This window comes from Rhea pennata, chromosome Z (assembly GCF_028389875.1).
Source record: "Rhea pennata isolate bPtePen1 chromosome Z, bPtePen1.pri, whole genome shotgun sequence".
Classification (NCBI taxonomy): domain Eukaryota; kingdom Metazoa; phylum Chordata; class Aves; order Rheiformes; family Rheidae; genus Rhea; species Rhea pennata.
The window spans coordinates 23506406-23529589 of record NC_084702.1 but is presented as its reverse complement, the minus strand read 5'-3'; the positions used below and the strand labels follow the sequence as shown (position 1 = coordinate 23529589).

Below are 23184 nucleotides of genomic sequence, written 5' to 3'. Positions count from 1 at the left end.
GTCAGATCAGTATAACAGAGAAGACAGAATGCACTAAGCAGGAAAGGTGGTAGAGTGGGAAATGGGTAGGAAATCATGTAAGAAGCATATTTCAAGAAATACTGTACAATGCAATTGAGAGATGTTTGTTAAAATCATGACCTCACTGAAGAACTTAAAAGCTACAGTCTGAAAATACCTTTACTTTTTTTTTTTTTTTTTTTTTTGCTGATGAATTTTAATGTGCACCCCTCCAGTCTGTTTACCATAAACTTATAGTAAATACTTTCCATTAACTTTGACTAAAGGAGTGTATCTAAGCAAAAAATATTGGTTGTGTTTACTCTGTATTTCACACAAAAATAAGGACTACAGAAATAAATAAATGTTAGCCTTACAGAAAAAAACCTTCTTAAATCAGTTTTCCTAAGAGTATACATAAAAAGTTGAAATATTAGAAGTTCTTTAAAAGATTAATCAGCAGATATCCTTGTACACACAGTAGCGAACTTGCTGTTTTTTTTTTTTCTTTTTTAACTGTTTTCAAGAAATAAAGCCTCACATCCCATTTTGTAGAAGAGGAACAGAAGCAACTTGTTGTCAAAGCTCAGCTGATAGCAAACTCAAAAGCTGTAGGTCTGTATATGCAATTTAGCACACAGGTAACATCATCTTCTCTCATCCACTCCTTACATAATGCCAGGTTCTAAAATCTACAGTTTTACAGGCACAATTGTTGTGAGAGTAAAGATAAGACAATTTCTTCAATCCCATAAGAGAGGAAAAAAAAAAAAAAAAAAAAAAAAAAAAAAGAAGAAAAGTTGTATGAGATAAGAAGCAAGAACCATTTGGAAAAAAAACAATTTACTTCTAAAAAAATTAGGTTAGAAGATAGGAGGCCAACTTACCTGCTCTTATTTGGAATGAGGCCTTTTTCTAGTTCATTTCCAATTCTCACTGCCAGCCAGTTTCCCAGTTTGCCATCATACAGTGTATCAACTACTCTAAAAATCTCCCCTCTGGTAAATGCTAAGCTCTGTGGTGACTCTTTTTCACACTCAAAGTGGCTCCTGATGAAGAATGAATCTCCTCTGCCACAGGCCATGATGTCTCTGTAGACTAAAAGAGGAACTGCCATTTAGTCTTTTTTTTTTTAGCCATTTGTCTGGATCGTAAAATACACAACAATACTGAACAGCATTCTGCCCACCTCAATTTTAGGCTTAGTTCCCTCAGTACCTTACACTTGAAAGAAATAGATTAAGCTGTTGTTCTAGCAAAGAATTTGGAAAATTTCCCCCTTATTGAAAAAGATGACATCCACAGCCATTACAAGAATGTTCAATATTCATATGCACACAGTGGTGATAGCTGGGGGAAGCAAGTGCTTTCACCCGGATGGCCAAAGCAAAAGGCAGCGATGGTACTTCAGTATTACAATAGGCTGTATCTGTAAAAAAGAAAGCATGAGGCTTTGCTTGCTCCTTATCTACTCATCAATTAAACTTTCCACTTGTCAGATACCATCTGACTGTGAATCCCTTATGACTGTCAAAGGGACAGGAATGAACAGCAGATCTCATGGATGCTAAAGAGTAAAAAGCAGAAGGATAATCATTAAGCTGCCACTCGTTAGTGTCAAGAGATGCTGTTTGCTGAAAACAGTGGAGAAGTGCTCTGATAAACACAGTGCGCGTGTACATCTTTACAGCCCTTGTGAGATGGAAGACAGTTATTTTCTAAACTACTGAGAAAGAGGTCAATTAAAATGTTATTAAGAGTAGCAAGAGAGACCATTTGTTATTTCACTGACATTCCAAAGGCTTCATGGATACATGCCTATTTAGTTCAAAGCACCTACCTTCGTATTTGCTCTGAGCCAATATGGTCACTGTTTCACCTTTGGGAATTTCTAATAGGTACAAAACAGCGTCTTCTCGAACAATGCCTCTGAAGTCTTGAGTGTTTACCTGATGCACAAAGAATTCAACAATAAAAGGAATATCTGAAGATTATTATGTTTCATCTAAAAAGCTTTAATATTCTCCTCTACTGTACGTTGTTTTAAAAAGTCAATACAGACATTTGTTGCAACAAGAAATATTTTAATCCATCCATTAAAAGTAATCCTTCTGGAAATAGCAAGGTGCACTGATAGATTTTTATAGAAAGTATGGATATGACTGTTTCTACACATAATGTAGCCTTATCTATTTAACAGTGCCTGCTACCAAATGTGCTGATTCCAGTATTTCATAGAAACAGCAGTCACCCTGCTGCTTCTAAAATTCAAGACAGTACTGTAATCCAGTTTCAGCATCACTGATTCTTTCTGGTAATGTACACTACACAGCAATGAAGTCAGGAACACAAGCTCAGATTCCCAATACTGGCCCTCAGTCATGTTCATCCCTGATCCTTCTGCCTCACTGCTACTTTCATTGAATAGAGGCTGCCACTCCTTACCAGGCAAATTAAATCCAATTAAAAGCCTCTATGTTTCCATGCAGCATAAAAGGAAGCAAAGAATCAGGCTCTGAAAAAGAACAATTCTTTCAAAACCCACTCAGGTCTTGAAGACAGGAAGAAGAATATGGAGCAGGGACCAGGAGCTTGAGCTAAGCTTCATTGTAAATCAACAGAAATATTTTAATTGGCTCCTAAGAGCCATAGAAATCAATGTTATCACAAGAGAAAAAACAAACAGAAGAAAAAAATGAGATTTTATCAGTGTCTATTTGAATTTTGAGAAAAAAGGGAGAAAACAAGATGACAAAAAAGGCCTGGATAAAAAAATTTGGGAACTAGAAAAATAAATCAGTTACCCAGGCACGTTCAAGAAAGATGAAAGAATAAAGAAAAGTATGCTAGCCTCAAATTCCCAAGAGCAAGAGGAAGCATTGCATGGCCAGTTTATGTTCTTCCACCTTAAGGCATTTTTCTTGAATAAAATTTCTGCTAGCTACCTCTTCTACAGAATTAAAAAAACAAAACCAAAAAACTAAAGCTTGGTAAATAATGTGAGTTCTCCTTTATAAAACCCCATTTCAGTAAGATCCCCCTACTGTACATACATACTTCAGAATCTTGACTTCTTAAGAAAATAATTTTTCTCATACTTCCACTAAGAAGCAAACAAAAAAATACAAGAGTAAGTGGTTTGAACTTCAGGGGCATACGTTTATACTGATACCTTAAGAATCTGGTCTCCTTCCTGCAGTCCTTCCTCATCAGCTGAAGTGCCTTCTTGAATTCCAGCAATAAATATCCCCACATCATTTCCACCAGCCAATCGTAGACCTACGCTGTCCCCTTTCTTGAATTTCACCATCTTTGTATTAGGACTACAAGATTCATGTGCAGGAAAAGAAAATCAGGTCAGATATTAGGCACATGACAGTAAAGGTCATGAAGAGCAAAAAAACACAACTCTCTCAACAAAATTATCTTAATATTCTTATCCCCTTTCTCTCACTAGATACACTGTATTTACCCATGTAACACTTCAGTGAAGGGAGAAAGCATAATATCTACATTTTCAGAGGGGAAACTGAACTGGAAAGAGAGACTGAGTGACTTGCATAGATTTGGAATAAGAGCAAGATGAATCCTGGTTCCTGAGGTCCTGAGACAATTTCTTACCTATTGGATCCTCTCTTACATCAACAGCTGTTTTTTGTGAAGGTAGCCTGAGTTACAAATAATCCTACTCATTCGTTTTTTTTCTCTACGCACTTGAGAACTGTCACATAAATTAAATTTACACACAGTTTCCTTGCAGTTTAATTACTATGTTTGTCAGAGCACAGGAAAGCCTTCCAGTTCCTTGTAATGAGAAATATATTCAATAATACTCTACTGGTACTTCAACAATTACCTTTCATATTCCAAGGATGGAGAGATTACTGGACTAAGGTCAACATTTTTCCTGCCAGAAAAGCTGTATGCCTGAATGACCTTCCAAAACAGAGGATAGTGCTTATCTGTCAGCCTTTGCTCAGTAATACCATAAGCCTATATTATAAATTCTCCTTCACCAAAATAACCACATGATTAATTTGTATATCAGTGACAACATACTCAGAAAAGATTTGAGAATATAATCCAGCTGAGAGAAAAAAAACTCTGAGCTACAAAGTATCTTCAACACCTTATCTTTAGCCTACCTCTTATAGTCTCAGAGTCATTCTCCTTCAGTTTCTGTATTTGGAAAAATTCTTACAGAAAACACAATAGTTTTTATATAATAAAATTCATAATTTTTAATATCTTTGTTCTTAAGGGACCAACAATACCAGATTCAACCTATTTATAAAAATCATCAAAAATAGAGCATAAAAGTAAACATTACAAGCAAAACTCTGCTCATTTCTGAGCAGACAGAAACCAGAACTAATTAGGCGCGGCACAGGCATCAGTCTTAGGAAAAGATGTACATTTCTATACAGAAGTTTCCAAGTTGTACATGCATTTTTGGGACAGATGAACAGAAATCTGCACATGTTTGGCTTTCCCCTGCAATGAACTTGTCTCCAAATCGTATTGAGGACATTTTCTTCATGCACTAATGCTGGGAGAAAGGAGAAGATTGTCCTTTGTATATGTAAACAATAACGGAAAAGGTATAAAATACATTTCCTTAGAATTGTTTGGGTTAGAATTGACCTCTCGGTGCCTCTAGCTCAAACTCCTGCTCAAAACAGGCTGCTCAGGGCCTTAGTCAGCTATATGTTTGGATATCTGATGGTGGAGGTACCATAATCTCTATAGGAAAACTGTTCCAGTGTTTAGCCACCTTAATGGTAGAAGTTTTCTTCTTTATATTCTTGTGTCCACTGCCTCTTGTCCTATCACTGTGCCCCTCTTAAGAAGAGTGTGGGTCTGTCTTCTCCACACCCACTTGTTACGTAGCTGCAGACAGCAATAAGATGTCTTTCTCCTTGATCTTCTCCCCTCTAAGCTGAACAAATGCACTTCTCCCAGTTTTAATTCGTGTGTCACACGCTGAAGCTCCCTCACCATCTTGATAGTCCACAGCTAGACACATTTCAGTATGTCAGTGTCAATGTCTTTCCTGTACTGGAGAGCCCAAAAGTGGATACAGTATTCCAGATGCAGTTGCACAAGTGTCAAATGGAAGAGGATAAAAATATAGAAAGATACACTATTGTATAAGTTCCTATGCAAACATAAGGTATGTTCTTTAACTTTGAGGCAGAAGGTAAGTACCTTCTAGGCAGATACATTTAAAATTTAATTTTCCCCCCAAAACAGTCAGATAGAAGCCACATCATTTTTTCTTAGCACTAAACTATGAAAAGAATTTCAGTCTTACTGGCCAAAAAAGAAATAAACCAGTACAACCATGAAGAAACTAAAGGTAGTCAGAACACTGGGAGTGCAGACAGATATAGCAAAAGCCTCCTTACCCATATATTGCTTCATCTTCAGGACTGGGTTTAAGAATTGTTCTTGCAGCTGCTTTTGGTTGAGACACTGTATGTAAAAAAAAGGCAACAGAAGTTACTGAAGTTACTGCTAAAAAAAGGCATAAAAGGCTGCATTTTTAGTTATCAGAAGGCAACCCCCCCCATGCCAAAGACAAAAGCAGATTTAAACAAAGCAGATTTAAAAGGCCAAGCATCTCTTTGGCTAGAATTGTATTTACTTTCCTTCTTTTCTCTTAAAAAATAACAAAAAGATCCAATGGAGGAACAGACAACCCAGACTGCAGAAAGAGCTTTACTTGGCTGTTTAGCCAAGTTACAGTAGGTGACTTCTTGCTGTTGAGGTGGAAATTCTAGTAAGCAACTGGCTTCCAGTAATCTTAGGTATCTCTCTGCCCAAAAAGCAAAGACAGACCTGTCTGTGCACCAGAATGGGGTTAATAGGAAAACCGTACGAGGCACATGGATACAACTGGGAGAATACACACTCTGTAGGCAGGAAAAATAACTCTTCAAGTGAGAGTTTCAACTCTGACCTGCTGCATCATCTTGGTATTTTGGTTCTTTGTTTGCATCTGCAACTGTGACAGCATTAGTAGCTATGTCACTGGTTGATTTAAATGGTGTAGGCATTGCTCCCATTCTGGACATCCTATTGGATGGATCATCTTTTGCACTAAAAGAAAAAAAAATAAGTTCAGTGAAATGAGATAAGAATATCACATCTTAAGTTTTATTTGATAGAGGACTAGAAAAGAACACTTCCTACCTTGGCTTCTCTTTTAGTTTTTCATTGGATGAATGTGAATCCAGATCAGAGTGATGTAATCTGTCATCTTGAGGGGAGAATGATCGGTTTGACTCTATTTCAGAAATATCTGTAGAGAGAGCAAGAGCACAAGAAACGAGAGATTTGTTTGTATGACCAGAAGATCTAATCACTACATTAATTTACAGTACTTTCACATATCCATATGCAGAACCTTCAAACCTATTTCTCTTCCAAGTAAAAAGTGGTGTCTCCCAGAAAATATTTCAGGAAAGTTTCACACAACCTTCAAGAACACACACGCATACACCACACAACTACTGTGAGCACACCCTGGACACTCACTAACTAGTGTTAACAGCCTTTTTGTTTCAGCTCTCACTAGAGTTATCAAAGTAGAAAATGACCTTTATATTAGCAGTCCTCACATTATTACTACAGTAAGGGAGGGCCCATTTTTGTTGAAATAAGCATTCATACAGACTGTAAAGCATGACAGAAAATGCTTACAACTCCCCAGATGCTTTCTCTCAACCTCCCACCTTACGTCTAGTGAGTATACTACTAGTTGGTGCATTAGGTTTTCAGGGAGATTAAAAAAAAAAAAAAAAAAAAAAAAAAAGAATAGCCCTCAGATTTAAACCGTATCTCAACATTTACAGTAAAACTAGCAAAAAGTTGCAAAAGTACCCTGAAATCAGAGAAATAGACAACTTGTACTAATTGACATAACATACTGATTCTCTAAACATCCTGTACTTTCCAAAAGAAAGATTGTGTCGTGAGATACAGCTGATACAGTATGAGAGATCATTCATATGAAATAGATACTAGAAATAGAAACAAGCTGTCTAGATGGACTTCACTTCCTCTTGTCCTGGCAATTTTCCCCTCCCGACTGAATGCTGTAATGAATGTTAACGCCCTCGGAAGGAGAGAAGAGGACAATCTATTCTACTCTGTTTTGTAATTCAAGCTTCGTATTAAAGCAGCTGAGCTTCCTGCTATGAGAAGTAGGCCTGTTTTTGTCTGATCAACATTGCTTCTTCTATCTCCTCCTCCAAAAAAATTGAATCATGTGATCACTGCAGAATTCTTCTTTCATTTGAAAGGAAAGAGCTTGCTACTATTTTGGCTATCATTTAGGTTTGGGAATGTTTTTGTTTTATCTTATTTTCCTCCGGGGCCCATAATACCATTATACCATAGCAAAACACTATATATATATAAGCAAACACATATATAAGTTCCATTTTTGCCTGTATAGACTGTAGAATCTTTTATCCACATTAAACCTCACCATCCATTTCTGAGTCACTGTCGTTCAGCGAAGGAATGTTGAGCAGTGTCTGCTTCCTGTCCCTAAGGACAACCAGCTGGAGTTTCCCCCGTGACTTCTCAATCAATTTTCGGGCATCAGCTAACGACATATTTTCTGTCACTGTACCGTTGATCTGGACATATAAAGGCAACAACGTTGTAAGCAAACAAAGAAGCCCGAATTGCACTCAATTTCAGCAGTTGCTGCAGCGACAAGCATGACTTATCCCAGAGAAAACATTTTCTAAAGTACCTGCTATGCTGCTATCTATTTAACCAGAACACACCTTGAGAATGATATCCCCCTCATGAAGGTTGCCATCTTTGGTTGCTAGTCCAGTACCGGTCATTTCTTTTATGAAGATCTGACTTCCAAGCCGCAGACCATATTCTGTAATTAGGGAAATAATCCACTGATAGCTTAGAAGCACAAGCAAAGATGCATTTTTAAAAACTATACGTACATGCAGCACACTTCATATGCCACTAGAGACAAAACAAAAAAACAAAAAAAACCCAGAGACCCAGTAAACCCACTTAATAGACTAAATGTTCCCTTTCTGTGCTGTCACAGTAGTAAAAACATGCAGTGGTCTGAGAACAATAAAGGGCAGAACATTAGCCTGCACCTTCAACTGCCAAATACCATATAAATTCTAGAGGTGCTTATTAAGGCACTGGATTAGATTATCTTCCTATTATATTTTGCATGGTATGGAATAGCATGGAGAAGGGTCAACATTATTACTAGAAGAGGTGGCTTTTTTACCAGTTGCTCCATGCAAGCCCTGCCCTACTTGTGTCCCCATGTCTCAGTTGTTTCAAGCAACAGGAAAAAAAAATGAAGTGAAATATTTGCATCAGTACCTTTACTACTTAAAAATAAAGGTAATACTGGTTTTCAAACAAGCACGACCTAGAATAGCTGAAAAGGCAGGAAAACAAACACTGTTATCTGCATTCCAAAGCACAACCTTTGAGAGAGACGGCAAAAAACCCAGATGGATGGCAGAGATTATTATGGACTAACTAGCTACATACAAAACTTCTTACTAAAGCCACTTTAAATTTCTCTTTATTACTTTACAGTTGTCTGCATCACCTTAACAAGTAGAAACATGACATGCAGGAGAAAAAGAGGAAGAAAGAAGAGAGATACTTGCCGAGTCAATGAAAAGAGTTTTTTTCCTGCATTCAAAGCTTACATGGGAAAAAAATCTTATGAATCACAACAGAGCAGATTTAAGAACACAAAAAGGAAGGACAGACACAACTCAATGTCAAATGCACTTTGTAGAACAACAGCATTTATTATGTGACACACTAAAGATCATGTCTCCAGCCTCCATCTGCACACACACTCCAACATTCAGCAAGGAGAAGCTGCTTCAGTTGTTGCTGTTTTAATATTCTTTAACTATATTCTGAAATGTTCAGAGTCAAACAATAGTTGGAACTTCTCTTCACTGTAACCAAGTTAATCCCACTTTTAAATCACAGTCCCACAGAATCATGCTCAGGTCTGTGTTTTCCACCAGAACTAGAAGAATAGGCAGGAAGAAATGGACAGCCCAAAGACAGAGTTACTCAAAGACAGTGAAATCATGTGAGCGAACAGAGTCATTTGTTCAAAGGTAAGGCCAAAGTGCCACTTAAAAAGCACCCAAACCTGGCCAGGAAGAATAAAAGAATAACTTCAGTAATGCTACAATTTACCCATAAAAGCGACAAAGATCCAGCTCCCTTCCATGCTCCCATGAAAATAACATATGCTGTATTAAAAATTGGTTCCTCTGCTTCCTGTCACACCTACCTTCATTATGTTTGCCTTTTGTTAACAGAACACTGATTGGTCCCTCCTGATCCTGTGGTCCTAGGTACTCATGCTGGTGCCGTGTTTCAGGTGAAGGGCTTCGGGAATAAAGCCTGTCCCGACTTCGGCTCCTCACTTCCCTTCCGTATCTAGGATCAGTTTGAAATCCATGACCATAACGAGGTGGGCTGTAGTCTCCTCGGTAGTCCCGTTCATAGCCACCATCCCTGTCGATGCTCCTGCCTCTGCTTTGATCTCTTCTGTACTCTTGGTCCAAGCTTCTGTCAATGCTCCTGCCACGACTTCGATCTCGGCTGTAGCTGCATTCTCTACTACGATCTCTGCTTCGGTTGCGCCCTCTGTCCTGATCACCTCTATAGCTCTGATCAAGGTTGTTTCCCCAGCTTTGGCTGCGCCCTCCATTACCACTGTGCCAGCTTCTCTCGCTGTAGCCACTTCGAGCACTTCTGCCATCAAACTCTGCACGGTCATCCATTACATCTAAAGCTCTATCCTCATAGTCAAGGGAAGGGCTTCTCCTCAAAACAGCAGCCTGGACTTTGCGTGGTCTTTTCACTACCTGTCCAATGCAATATGAAACAAAGAAAAATAAAGTAACCACCTGAATGTAAAACTTAAGAGATGAAAAGTTCTTCACACCTCAAATGGAGGGGAAGGGAAGAGACCCAAATCCCAAACCACTTCACAGAAGCACTTCTTACAATGGAAATTAATCAATTGACAGAACAATCAGTAAAGGGGATTATTAAGGATTGCAGAAGAAACTTTAACTAATTGGGAAGAGAAAGAGGAACAGGAGAACAGAAATCAGATCAGCAACTTCATATTGTTAGAACAGTTCGCTGCAACAGTTAGAGAATATAGATTTTCCTGTTTTAAGGAGAGTTCTAGGAAGTGTATCTGCCCCCTTTCCAGCTCTCCCTTCCCTTCCCTCCCCCCCCCCCCCCAAAAAAAAAAAAAACGGTTATATATGCCTCTCCTGATTAAGGAAAGCCAATCTGGACAGCAAATTCTTGTCCAAGGTCTGAGGCTATATCATCCTCTTCACAAAACTTTTTTTTTTTTTTTTTCCAACTGCAGTTTACTATTTGTTAAATTGAAAGATTAAGGTCAGACTCTTTTTCCAAAAGATAACTTTCTGACACTGTCACTTAATTTCCATTTGCTTCTTTGTAAAAACCAGGTCTTCATTCTGGTTTATCTAGTCTGTATGTTCTGTCAGGAAAAGGCTTGCATTGCTTTATGCGTTAATAGTACACTTTACAAAAGAAAACCACAGCCTTGATTGGTTATAGATACACTACATTGCACAGCAAATGCATTTGTAATGTACTTACAATGGTGGCCACTTTTCCACTTTTCCTAAGCTGTTGCACTGCGAAAGAATGTGGAACATTTTCCATTGGGGTCCCATTAACAATGACCACCCGGTCATTTTCTCTGCAAGAGGAGAAGAAAAAGATAAGATTTAAGGAGAGTCTTCCTGAAAACACTGTAATGAAATTTCACTTTTTTTCTGGAAAAAAACAAAACTAAACTAATTTCATTTACTTTAACAGTGAGTTTTTCCTCAAAAGTTATGTTTGTTATGTAAACACTATAATACCCTAAATAATAAGGAAAAGGTTTTAGTATGTTTAAAAATCAGAGATCGAATTGTAGTATATCCCTGTACCTATATTATGCACAGCATCAGTGACAATAACTTTGGAGGAAGGCTTTTTCTTTGAAAGCATACTCTTGTTGACCCTTAAAACTTATATTTTTTATTTTTATGTTCTTAGTTCTTTTAGAACTCCTAGTCTATCACATGTAGTGGCAATTTTTTCACAGCAACATAAGATTTTTAAGAGAGCTTAGATTTTTAAATTTTGTAGCATTCAGACAAATCTTCATAAATGCCACTCTGCTACACTTTTTTGAAAGACTGGTATCAGGCCCCATCTACTCTGGAGGAGAGCTGATCAAAAAATGCTACACTATACAAAAAGTCATCCCTGCCTTAAAACATAGGCCAAAATAGATTACAAACTCATCTTTTCAGACCTCCAGCAAGTCAAATAGATCATTAAGATTTAATTCAGTCATCCCAGGAGACAGCCTCATAACACACGCTTAATTAAAAATTGTATCAGACAGAAAGCTATCTCAGCTCATGACAATGGCAAGAGTTTATTCTGGTGATTACTCAGTTACTAACCTTACAGTTAAAGTTTAAATTTGCCTAGTTTCAGCAACCAATTACTCATTGCCATAACTTTTTTCTGTGAGATAACAGAACTCTTTAGCACCCATTATTTTCTCCTTACTGTAATCAAGACACTTCACAATCTTCTTATTTAAAAAGAAGATTACTTGCTTTAAGCCTCTCTTTATAAGGCCCTTTCTTTAATTCCTAAATAATTTTCGTGCCTTTTCTCCTACCCTTCCAGATCCTTTTACTGAATAACTTTGCCAGGACAGCACACTGTAGTGCACACTGTGTAGCACACAGACCACTATCAGTTTCATCTGGGTTTATATAGAGAGAAAATAACTTTCCTCCTAGTTCATACATCGAAAAAATGGCATTAAACTTACTATTACAGCACTACACCAAGAGCTCATATTGACTTGATCACTCTACCCTAAAAAGCTGTTCAAGGATTGAAGGATTGTAATGCCCCCACACTCTGAAGGTTGGGCCTGAAGATTGGGTCTACATTCTTCAGTTTTTTGGAAGAACATCTTTGCATTTTGTTTTCTTCAGAATGTGTTTTATCTGAATATGTCCAAATTGCTTGTCATTGGCCTGTCTTCATCCTTTTCTATTTATCTAGGCCCTTCTATAATTTATGAATATGATTTTATTTCCAAAACATAGGTGGTTATTAAACAGTATTGATCAAAGAGGTGTTGCACAGGGATCATTGCTATTTAGATGAAGGTTTTATGTGTTTGAGAATTGTCTGTCACCTGCTTCCAAATACTCTTTTTATCCAGTACTTCATTAGCTATTCCCACGTCAGCTTCTTCATTACCTCACCAAAAATTAATGTCAGGCAAATGGCCAGAATATACTCTTTTGCTTTTCTACACAGCTTTAGCATTCTTCCAAATCATTTTGTCCTCATCAGACATTCCAGGTCAAAGGATAAAAACTGAACAGCTGTTGGCCAGAAACTAACCATTTATTCCAGCCTACAGACTTTAAAATACATGTCTGCAGCAGATGTTGCCTAACCAAGGAAGGTGGTATCAGAAGGACCACAGAAGCACTTCATTTCCAATCTTGTTTCTTTCAAATACAAAATAAATACTTACCAAACATATTTGCTTCTCTTTCCTCTCCTAGCTCCTGACACCTTAGGATGAAGACCAATAGTTCTTTGGACTATATCCTGACTTAAGCAAATCTCCTGAAAACTAACAACTGACCACCTATTTCCTGTCAGAGGAACAAGGAGCATGCTTAGAAATGCCACGTATTTCTACTGTTTCTTTAAAAGAAATAGAACCTTAAAAGAGAAATACTTGACTACGGAAGCTTTTCAACACCACTGAAATTAATATCCTTCCAAAATACTAAAAAAAAACCCTTCTGTGCATGTTTTCATTTGAAACAGACATCTAGGTCTTAAAAGAAGCAGAAAATTTTGAGTAGCTTAAATCAGTGGGGTCCCTCTCAAGCCTGTCTGAAGATTTTATGCATTCTACAGCTATGGCCTTCAAAATACATTGGATAAGAGAAAAAAGAAATTGCTTACTGAAGCAATCCATCTGCTGGACCACCTGGGAGTACATCTGAAATCACTATAGATGTTTCACCATTTTCAAAATGAGGGTTATCTCTGCCACCAGAAACTGCAATCCCAAATCCTCGTTTTGAATCCTTTGAGAAGAAAAACAAATACAACAAAACTCAATTCCATCCACAAGCATTTTTATAAGGAGAAAAAGTAAGAGTAACTCATATACTCCTGTGATGGCACTCTATTTAGTTACAACTATTTTTAAAATGACAGTTGTTTGCAGAGCTCTAGAAATATACAATACTGAGACATTTAAAAAATAATGGAATTTTATAAACCATGCAGCAAAAAGATACATTTTGCTGTCCTCAAACCTCAAGCAGTCTATGATCTTGTAATAGTTAATAATTCTGAAAAGGACTTACTAACGTAGTCTTTTGCTCCACTATCCCTTTGGTTAGTTACACCAAATTAATTATTGGATAGACAATTCTATTTTGTGAGTGATGCGTGGGACCCTGGAGCAATTTTTCTAGCTTCTCATGTTCATTATAATTGTAATCTAATTTGTAATTACTACTTACTCCTTAAACAGACTGCACAAAAATCAGACCTGATTACCAAAAGCAAGCAATGAACTTGTGAAAGGTCTACAATTATTCTCACTCCTAATCAAGTATTTTCACTAGGTAACTGATGTTAAACCTATCTTCAACAAAATGTAAGATACCTAAAATCTCTCTGTTTGGCATTCATAGAAGGGCATAATAGCATGTGGAAGCATGCCTCTAATCCTATAGCTGAAGTGTTAGTATAACTGAACTGCAGACAAAATGGTGTGCACAAAAGCACACATTTCGCTACAAAACAGATTTAATACTATCACCCATTTCAAAGCTAGTTACACCTCCTACAGTTAAAACTTTAAAAGCACATTTAAAGAAAATACTATTAACATAATGGCAGAGAAGTTAATACTGCAGTTACCTGCAACCTTACAGTGATGCTATTTCCCTAAATTTTACTCACCGTGTACATTTTCATAACCTGCTAGCCTACATTCCACCAGTGTCAATACTGAGTGGTTATTTCTTTGGGGAAGGAAAAGCAACACAGTTATTTAAAACAGTGTTTCACTTGGTAAGTCTTAGTTTTACAGGAGGGAGAATAAGGCTTCAAGCCAAAACAATACAGAATTCAAAAAAGCAGTAAGACTAATTAGCATTGGTCAGCTTGGCAGGTCCAACAGTCCTTTGCCACTTGTGCAGTGCAAGTCTGTCACTGAGGCAAAACAGCAATGCTCATTTATAAGACATTCAAGATCAAAAAAGTCAGAAAATACAAGAACTAATGACTACTTAAGCAATCTTTCTACTGCCTGCCTCTGTAACCTAGAAAACAATCCTTTCTCAACAATTTAGCACATAAAATAGATTGTATAGAAAAGTTGGCTGTTTTACATTAAGTCACTGACTTGAGGTCTTTGCAGAGCACATAAAAGATTTTAACATCTCAGGACAATCTGTGCATTGAGCTCAGACCATCAGAGTCGCTGGAAGAACCACTATCACAGCATGCATCCTGTACCATCGTGTGGCATTTTAGCTGCTAGACAACTCAAAAGCAACAGATCTACTTTCTTTACCACAGAAGGGGTCTACAGAATAAAGTATTTCAGCTTTTATTAAATGAACTGTTAAAAGTGGCAATAGTTGTCCCTGTATTTTAAAAATCATGATACCTATAATTTTCCACTAGATTCTACACTGGTCGATGAGAAAGTACACATGGAGAAAAAAAGTGGAAACATGTTCAGTGATGATTATAAAGTTCTGATATTAACCAAACCTCTTGATATAGCCATCTGCTATAATAACAGAATAATTAGCCATCTGTCATTAATGTTATTCAATGTTGAGTTCGGTTGTGCAGCTAGCACGTACTGTATTAGACTGTCATTACAAAGATCAAACAGTAGCAAATATAGCATTTAAATGGTTAATTTAATTTACTCTAACATTGAAGAGTCACACAATTGTATGAGTACCTAGCAGTTAAGCTTTAAAATGAAACGCATATCTGATTTGGACAGTGTACTAATCATATTTTAGACTCGAAGTTGCTAAAAACATCTATTGCAAAACATACTTAGAATAAAACAGTGCTTGAATATTTGAAAACTAAAAATATAACAGGCACTCACCTTTTGTAAGGTCACAGTGTACTGTTCCCATATCAGCTCTTCCATGCCTGGGGCCTGTAACACACAAAAGCCAATTAGCAATACAGAAAGCATACAGCTATCTAAACTAAAATAAAATACTCCAACAAAACAGACATAAAAAAATACACATATCCTAACATTTGGTAAAATTAGAATAAAATGTGTATACTTCAGTTAACAATGTTTTTTTAAAAAAGAAAAATATTGATCAGTCCTGCGGTGGTAGGACCCCTTGGAATTTCACTAATTAGCAGCTCAGTGCCATTTTCAGGAAAAGGCTCGTTCAGCAAAAGCATTCCATTGAGACTGCATTAGCATTATATAGTCCTGATTCAAGTAACACAAAGTACTTAATGAAGACCTCCCCATTCCAATAAATATAATAAGTTCAGTAGTTGAACCTGAGGTCTTCAAAACCAAAGAGCTCTCAGATCTTTTCCTTATTGTTCATGTGGATTAAGCATAATCTTGTATCCACTGTAGACTGCATAACTGAATATTTAGATTCCTCTGAAAAAAAAAAATTTTACAGAAAACTACAGTGTATATAACACAGATATATCCCTTTCTGTTTCTTAGAAACCACTTCCTTTAATTTACACAAAGGGGTTCACATTTCCAGTTAAAAACTGATCCTGAACTGACCAGTTTATCTTTCTTAATATATCCTGAAATCTTTCCAATCTTACAGCTTAAAATATAATACACAATAATCATCCCGCTGTGATCCATCATATAGTATGTTGCCACCCCTTTGAGGGCCTGGCCTGCAAAAAGGGGAGAAATATGAACTGTGATATCAGATACTGCACAAATATTTCAAAATGGAAAGCAGCCATTTACAGAAGGAAAAAACAGGTACTGTGTGGGTACATACATGCACACATTCAAGCCATGGGTTTATTTGTTTTAACTGTTAGAAACATGTTTCTTTCTGGAAAGCTAAGGCTTTATACAAGAAAAACCCAAAACTTCAGACAGGTTTTTTAAAGGCTTTAAAGTGATGACTAGCAACAGAACCCAGAAACAACAGATACAAAAGTGACACACAGGAGGGTGTACTTGTATTTCGAAGCATCCCTGTATTTCCAAAGCAAGTGTTCTGTGGCTTTGATCACTCCACTTAGCAAACTGTTGTTGCTATTTCTTGAATGCAAAGTACCCCACCATGTATTCCCCCAGTGGAGTTTGAGCATCCCAAATACATTTACATTTTCCACTGCAGAGTCACCATATTAAAAAAAAACAAAAACAAAAACAAAAGTGTAAATTCTGCTTTGAATTCCTAAATGAATACCCAAAGTATTCAATACAGACCAGGAAGTTTGTAACATAGAAACATATTAATGAATTGGTATCGTTCTCACAGAGAATAGACAATGCTTGCCAATGCAGAAGTTTGCCTGACCCTTTAGGGTCTAGTTAAAAAATGTGTTTTAACATGGCTGAGGAGAGGACGACCTGTATTAAAATTAATACAAGTATTTTAAATGTCTTACATTTTAGATGAGAATGAATGCCATTTATAATTGCTATTACTAAAACAGACATGTCTTAAGTCAGTGAATTAATCTATTTGCTGAAGCACAATCAAATCAATCAAATAATTTTCCCTACTATTCCTATGTTACCAGCGAGATGTATAACCCTTGAGCTGATAGTGAACTGTCCTGCTATGCTTGTTCCACCACACAGAGAACCTTGATAAGTAAAAAACTTTCTCCCTGACCAAGTACTTTTTCACAGCTGCAGTGGTGCACTAGTAAATGAAAGTGACTAAGCTTGCTTGTCTGACATGTATGAAAATGGGTAAATAGTTTACCTGCTACCGACCTTTGGCTATACCCTGACTGTCCTACTTTTCTTTATGATATTTTTAAGCTCTGTAGAAAGCCAGTCTATGCTAGAGAGGAACTTCAATGTCATTTAGATTCCAGCTCACTTCACTGAAGAGTTTTAGAAAAGAAAGACAGTACCAAATGATGGGTAGATGTAAAGGACAAGCATCTGGTTTCAAATTTTGCAGAAACAGGGAAGATAGAAAATCTTTTCCATTCTTCTCACCATACAAAAGCCTGAACAACTTACATTTATAACATAAAGCATCACCTAAATTCAGTCTGCGATGTATTTTGCAGTTCTTTTCAACACTACCTACTAACCCAGAATAGTGAGTCCAGGCCTGTGCAGGCAGAGCAGCAAAGCAGGGAAGATGCAATAGACAAGAGCCTGTTATCCCAGAGGACAGAGGGCAGCAGTTACCTTGCTCTTCCAGAAACTGTAACACCACTTCCTTCAATATGCCATTTAGTCAAAGAAGGCCTGAGAAGTGACTGTGTTCGGTACGACACCACAGAAAAGAGACTGAAGAATGCACAGTAAAGATACTGGGTGTGGATTTATGATACAAAACTACTATGCTAACAGGAATTTCCTTCCAGAAACTTATGCCTCCCATGGGTAGTGGCAAATGAAACCTTGCACACAACAGACAGACACTTCATGTAGTAAAGCAAAGCATTTTAAACTAACACAGTTAAGTTTATTTTGCTATGAGGAAAAAGTTGTATACAATCAGGTAACAAAAATTAGAGGTAAAAAGAAACTGCTGCCTAAAGATACTGTAACTGGGTCATGGAAGATGTTGAACCTACAGTTTTATCTCAGCTTTGTCCAGGAAGAGGTCCTCATAGCACCAGCAACTGTTTCAGGTACCTCCTGTGTACATGCTGGAGGGTTATTTTAGCTTGAAATCGTTAATGAACATTCAATAAAAGCTAATTAAGTAATTCCATTTTAAGCTCATAAATATTTGTTAAAGTAATACATTTTTAGAAACTGTTTTGGGGGAAAGTGCCTCCCAGTTACTGTATGCTATTGCATACAGTGAGCAAATATTAGCAAATGAAAGTATTCTATGTACTTGCAAAGCTGATTTTCTAATAATTACCAGGACAAAGAGGACTATTTCCTGCCATACTGATAAAATTACGCAGGCTATGTAACACAGTTCAGAGAGCTAAATGGTCACCTTGGTAGCCCATAAGGCACAAAATACATCTGTACTCCCTTAAATCTCTAAGCAATAATCTCTTTAACATTATAAAATGCACTGCTGCTTGCCACTGCTGAGATACTAACCCATACTGGCAGATTAATGGAGAAGATAAGATTGAGGGGGAGGGAGAAACTACAAATGTTATAACACCATCAGAGGACTTGATCAAAACCAAAATTAAAGTCTCTATGATAGTAAAAATAATTCCTGCTATAACAGTATTCCAGGGCTAAGATATATAACTCTGCTCCATATGCATCAAGTGACGGGTTACAAAAAGCCTCCCTTACCCCCGCCTATTACTTCTTATTTCATCTATAGAGGAACACAGAAGGATCCTGAGCATTTTGTATATCCCTTGCAGGACCACAACAGTTAATGAAATAGCGCATGCAAAAACACTGGAGAGAGAGAAAGGCAGGCAACATGGCAAGAATACCATAACCAGATACTAGAAGTAACTGTTTTGTATATCTACTTACGTTTTATACAGATAGCAGGTTAGCTGCAGTAAATGCAAATTATTGTAATTAGTTAGTCTAAATTCATTATTAACCAAAGTCAGTCCTTCTCTAATTAAACAGCATAGTCAGGATTTTCTCAAATCTGCCTAATGCTCATATACTGAAATGATAGGTGCTTTCTGTGTACCCCAAATAGACTTTTAATAGGATCTTTGGCAGAAAACTAGTCAGAGTCCTACAGTCATTTCCATGTTATGAACAGGCAGCTGCTGCAACCCTCACTGACAGTCATCAAGAAATTTATGCAATTACTTGCTACTGAGAGATCACCATATACAAGTTCATTCACATTAAAACAAAACAAAAAGAGAAAACAGACAACCTGGCACAACACTGGCTACAAAAGTGAGCTGGAGAGGGGAAGGACACAGTGGAAGGTGGGTGGGGGGAATGACATGACTTGGAGCAAGAGGCAACAAAAAGCAACTCACGTGTCCTTTTAAAATCCTTAACATTTTTACTGCATGTGACCACATTCTCTGTAGAGCTTGAGCTGTCTTCATTGTTGCCGGATATAATCTGTTAGGGGATGCCGTACATCCCAGTCTTTTCATCTGTTTCTACCACTCAACATGGTTATGTAATTCTAATACAATAGTGGCCTACATACTCAAATCCTGCCGTCAGTTTCACACAGGAACACATCAGAAACAGAGTGAAGAAATTTCTTAATAGTTAAACTAACTCTCACTTTAAGATACCCCAGGAAAAAACCCAACAGAGTAACCTTAAATTAAAAAACAAAAACAAAAAGTGTTGGAAACAGACTAGTATACAGCAAGTTATTCTTATTCCAAGCACATACTGGTTCCTCCACCACTAGGAATCTATCTGACACTCCAAAAAAATAAAAGGGTTAAGATGCAAACTGGAAATGATTTGAAAACTCTTGTTTTGATGATAACAAACATTTGACAGTAAAAATTACTCCATTATTGTGAGTGTTTTAAACTATAGTTTAACAACTTCTATCAAATTTTAACAATTCAACTGCTGAATCCAGGAAATCTTTATGCAGAAATGACTGTACACATATGAGCAATACCCTTAACTGCGTGTGTAAAATTATACATAAATGCTTGCAAAACTGGGCCTTGGTTCCAGCAAGCAAAAAAGGAATGAGAAACATTATAACAGCTGCAAAGAACAGTACTCCCTATGCCCTCAAATATTTAAATATTAAATTTAAATATTAAATATTCTTAAGAATGATAGGCTAATCACATAGCCAAATAGATGACTATATAGGAAAATGTGTCAAGCTATTATTTCCATCTATGCACCATAAATGCTGCAAACTTTAAGATCTAACCAAAACTTCCCCCTAGACTTTACATAAGTAAGCTTCACCAACAGTTTAAAATGTCAGATAGGTATGAACACATGCCAGGTTCAGCACACAATGTTAAGCAGAAGGCCATCCGTAGATTGCATTTTTCAGTTTTTTTCAAATTTATTGTAGCAATTTTAACTGCTGAAGTTTATGAATTCAGGTAACAGTAGATAACACGGAGTTTTTTGGGGTTTTTTTGTTTTTTATAAACAGATTGAGTACAAGGTTTTGTGCTTTAACTGTGAACATTGACCTCTCATATTTTTCTGCATTAGCCAGAAGAACTAGGCAAAAAAAAAACAGGTTTGAGCCACGAGAGCTCAGCTGCCAAGGACGAACATCATTCAGTGCAAACATACAGCGGGGAGTGAAGAAGTGCACAGGCTCTGCCTATGATTGGTGTTTTCCACTCCAAGAGTTTATGTACTAAAGGAAGCAGTTGAAAAGATTAGCATTAGAGCTTGGTCAAAATAGTTTAGAGCTTTCATCAATGTTTGTAAATAAAAACTCATCCCTCTGAATACAGCCAAATTCATAGTTTCTGAAACTTTTTTTTTCCTTTTTTTTGGTGTCCACAGCAGCAGGAAGCAAAAGCAAAATGCAAGGATGCATTTGAGACCTATTCCCTTGTCATGGCTCCCCTGTTCTCTCCCCTCCTTCCCTTCAAAGCTTCAGTAGCACTCCAAATAGTTAATCAGAGAAATATGACAAGAAACAAACTGTGATGACATTGAGAACAAAAATGGTACACATTGTCCATGAGCTGAAGTGCTTGTGACACCAGGGACTCTTCTTCCTTGGTTTTAGTCTGTCCTTTTCTCAAAAGGAAAGTAAGAAAAATAGGTGAGCTGACCTAAACAAAACTTAAAAGCATTCAGGAAAAAATTCAGAAAGTCTAGAAACATTACTGCAATTCTGGGGAGTTTTCTTGTGCAGTCAGGAAGGGAGCTTCTAAGAGACTGGTAAGTTAACAGGAAGGTGCAGGCTCTTGGATTTGCACTTTTCACTCTGGAAAAAAAACAACTTCTCCAAAATCAGAACTCCTCTAACAAATTTTAAAAGTCAGATTGAAAGCAAACTTTTTTTTTGATTGTGCATGATACCTTTCAACACTACCTTTTGACCCTTTCCCTTGCCTCTCTGCAAAGGCTAAAGGAGACTGACTAAACACTAAAAACTAACTCCCTCCCTAGCCTAAGATTATAGATGCAATTACTTTGGTATTTGAGATGTATTTGATATCTATTATCCACAGATATTTTAGTCTGAACCTCTTTTTGAAAAAAAAGGCTAAACTCTGAAAAAAGAGAAACACACCTTGGTTCTTTGTAGAAGCCTTGCCAGACAGTAAAATATTTGTGAATCATGTGCAGAAAAACAAATTAAGAACTAGTCATGATGATGTGTCCCTGAACCTGGGACTGAGAGAAGAACAGCAGAGCTTCCTGAAACCCCAAGAAGCAACCTCAGAATGTCACAATAAAGCCTTACAACAGGACACCACATCCTTCTATCGACCCAGGTGTAAGAGCTTCCTTATTACAGCAGGGTCTCCCTTAAAGTAAAACTAGTTACAAGTCTTACTCCTAGAACTGTCTGCTTTGACCTTTTCCTGTCCAGACAAAGAAGTAAAAGGATCTGTTTCCTCAGATCTGGACAAGACCACATAAATAAGCCAGAAGAAAATACAAGATGATCATGTTGGATCTATTATGGAAGTGACACAAAGAGAAGGCCTTTTTTATTATTACTATTTATCTGGTACCATGGACTGAGGCTTAAAAACCTGTAGAGTCTAGGTTTTTCCTAAAAACAGACTTCTATACTGAAGATCATCAACAGCTTCACCTGAAAGTCATCCACCTGTAAAGGATGGGGACAGAGGCTATCCTGGTCACTGAGATGAACAGCCAGGGAAGAGAATCCAGAGCTTCATCAAGAAACATCAGCAATACTCTAAATTTGTTGCATCCTAATGCACTTTTTGAAAAGACAGTGAAAAACAGCTGAAGAGGAATGGCACCTTCAGTAGGCCTCTCTTCTGTAATAGCAAAGGATGCTCAAAAAACTGAACTAGAAGGCTCCAATTCAAGTGTTTTCATCAAATATTTGCATATGTAAAGCAGATCCTCCATTAGAACCTAGAAGGCTAAAGAAACCTCTATCTTTCCACTTTACAATAAAACCAACATCTCACAAAAAATGAGGCATCTGATTTTCTACCAATAAATGTTCTGCTTCAGAGGAATATTTCCTACTTTCTATATGAACTAAGGGAACCTCTGCCCTGTAGAGCAACAGGTGGTCATTAAGAAGTGAGATCCCAGAACAGTGAATGGCTCAGATGACTTGAAAAAAAAAGATAAAAAGCGGTGTGCAAAAGATATCCATTTAGAATTCACCTCATCAGGAATAATATGCAATTGTTCTTCAGCAAGGCAGATCTCTCTCCTTTTTCTCCCAGTCTTACGAAGGAGAAAAATAATGAACTCCATGTTAAATAAAATTCTATATTTAGGATCATCAATTTAAAAGTAAAATAGCATCAGAATGGTTATACACCAGGAGGGATTTTTTTTTTTTTTTTAAATATGCCCGGTCACTTACTGAACAAGTAAGTATACCTACAACATAGCACTGGAATGACAATCTTGAAGGAGAAAAAAAATTTCATATGGAAGATGCAGTGTGGACAGTTCTTCCTTCCCCTTCCCTCTAAAGAAGAATTATCAATTATCAAGCAGTCCTACCACAGAAGTGAAGAGCTAAGTGAAAACAATACTGTCATCAGACTACTGAGAATGATTAGGTGACAAACACATGCAGGTCCCACTTGCACTGTACCTCTGTTGCTAGCATGCACAGGAAATGTCCCAGATACCACAGGCCATGATTTTTTTTGAAAAAAATATGCTGAAGGAGATGGAAAAAAGTTGCACATGCACACAAGATTTCCACTGATCCA

The 23184-nt window shown here is 37.1% G+C and overlaps 1 protein-coding gene across 4 annotated transcripts in view; it reads right to left on the bottom strand.

Moving 5' to 3' along the window:
* The window catches only part of TJP2 (tight junction protein 2), a 65518-nt gene that overhangs the window by 8394 nt on the left and 33940 nt on the right, over positions 1-23184 (bottom strand). For all 4 annotated transcript variants that reach the window (XM_062599357.1, XM_062599358.1, XM_062599359.1 and 1 more), the window contains 12 exons: positions 15284-15337; positions 13096-13220; positions 10687-10789; positions 9329-9908; positions 7803-7906; positions 7496-7649; positions 6196-6304; positions 5963-6102; positions 5409-5475; positions 3173-3323; positions 1841-1949; positions 888-1098 (listed from right to left, as the gene is read on the bottom strand). In XM_062599357.1, the coding sequence (XP_062455341.1) occupies positions 888-1098; positions 1841-1949; positions 3173-3323; positions 5409-5475; positions 5963-6102; positions 6196-6304; positions 7496-7649; positions 7803-7906; positions 9329-9908; positions 10687-10789; positions 13096-13220; positions 15284-15328 (1898 nt within the window). In that variant the 5' untranslated portion in view covers positions 15329-15337. The remainder of the gene's footprint in view (positions 1-887; positions 1099-1840; positions 1950-3172; positions 3324-5408; positions 5476-5962; positions 6103-6195; positions 6305-7495; positions 7650-7802; positions 7907-9328; positions 9909-10686; positions 10790-13095; positions 13221-15283; positions 15338-23184) is intronic.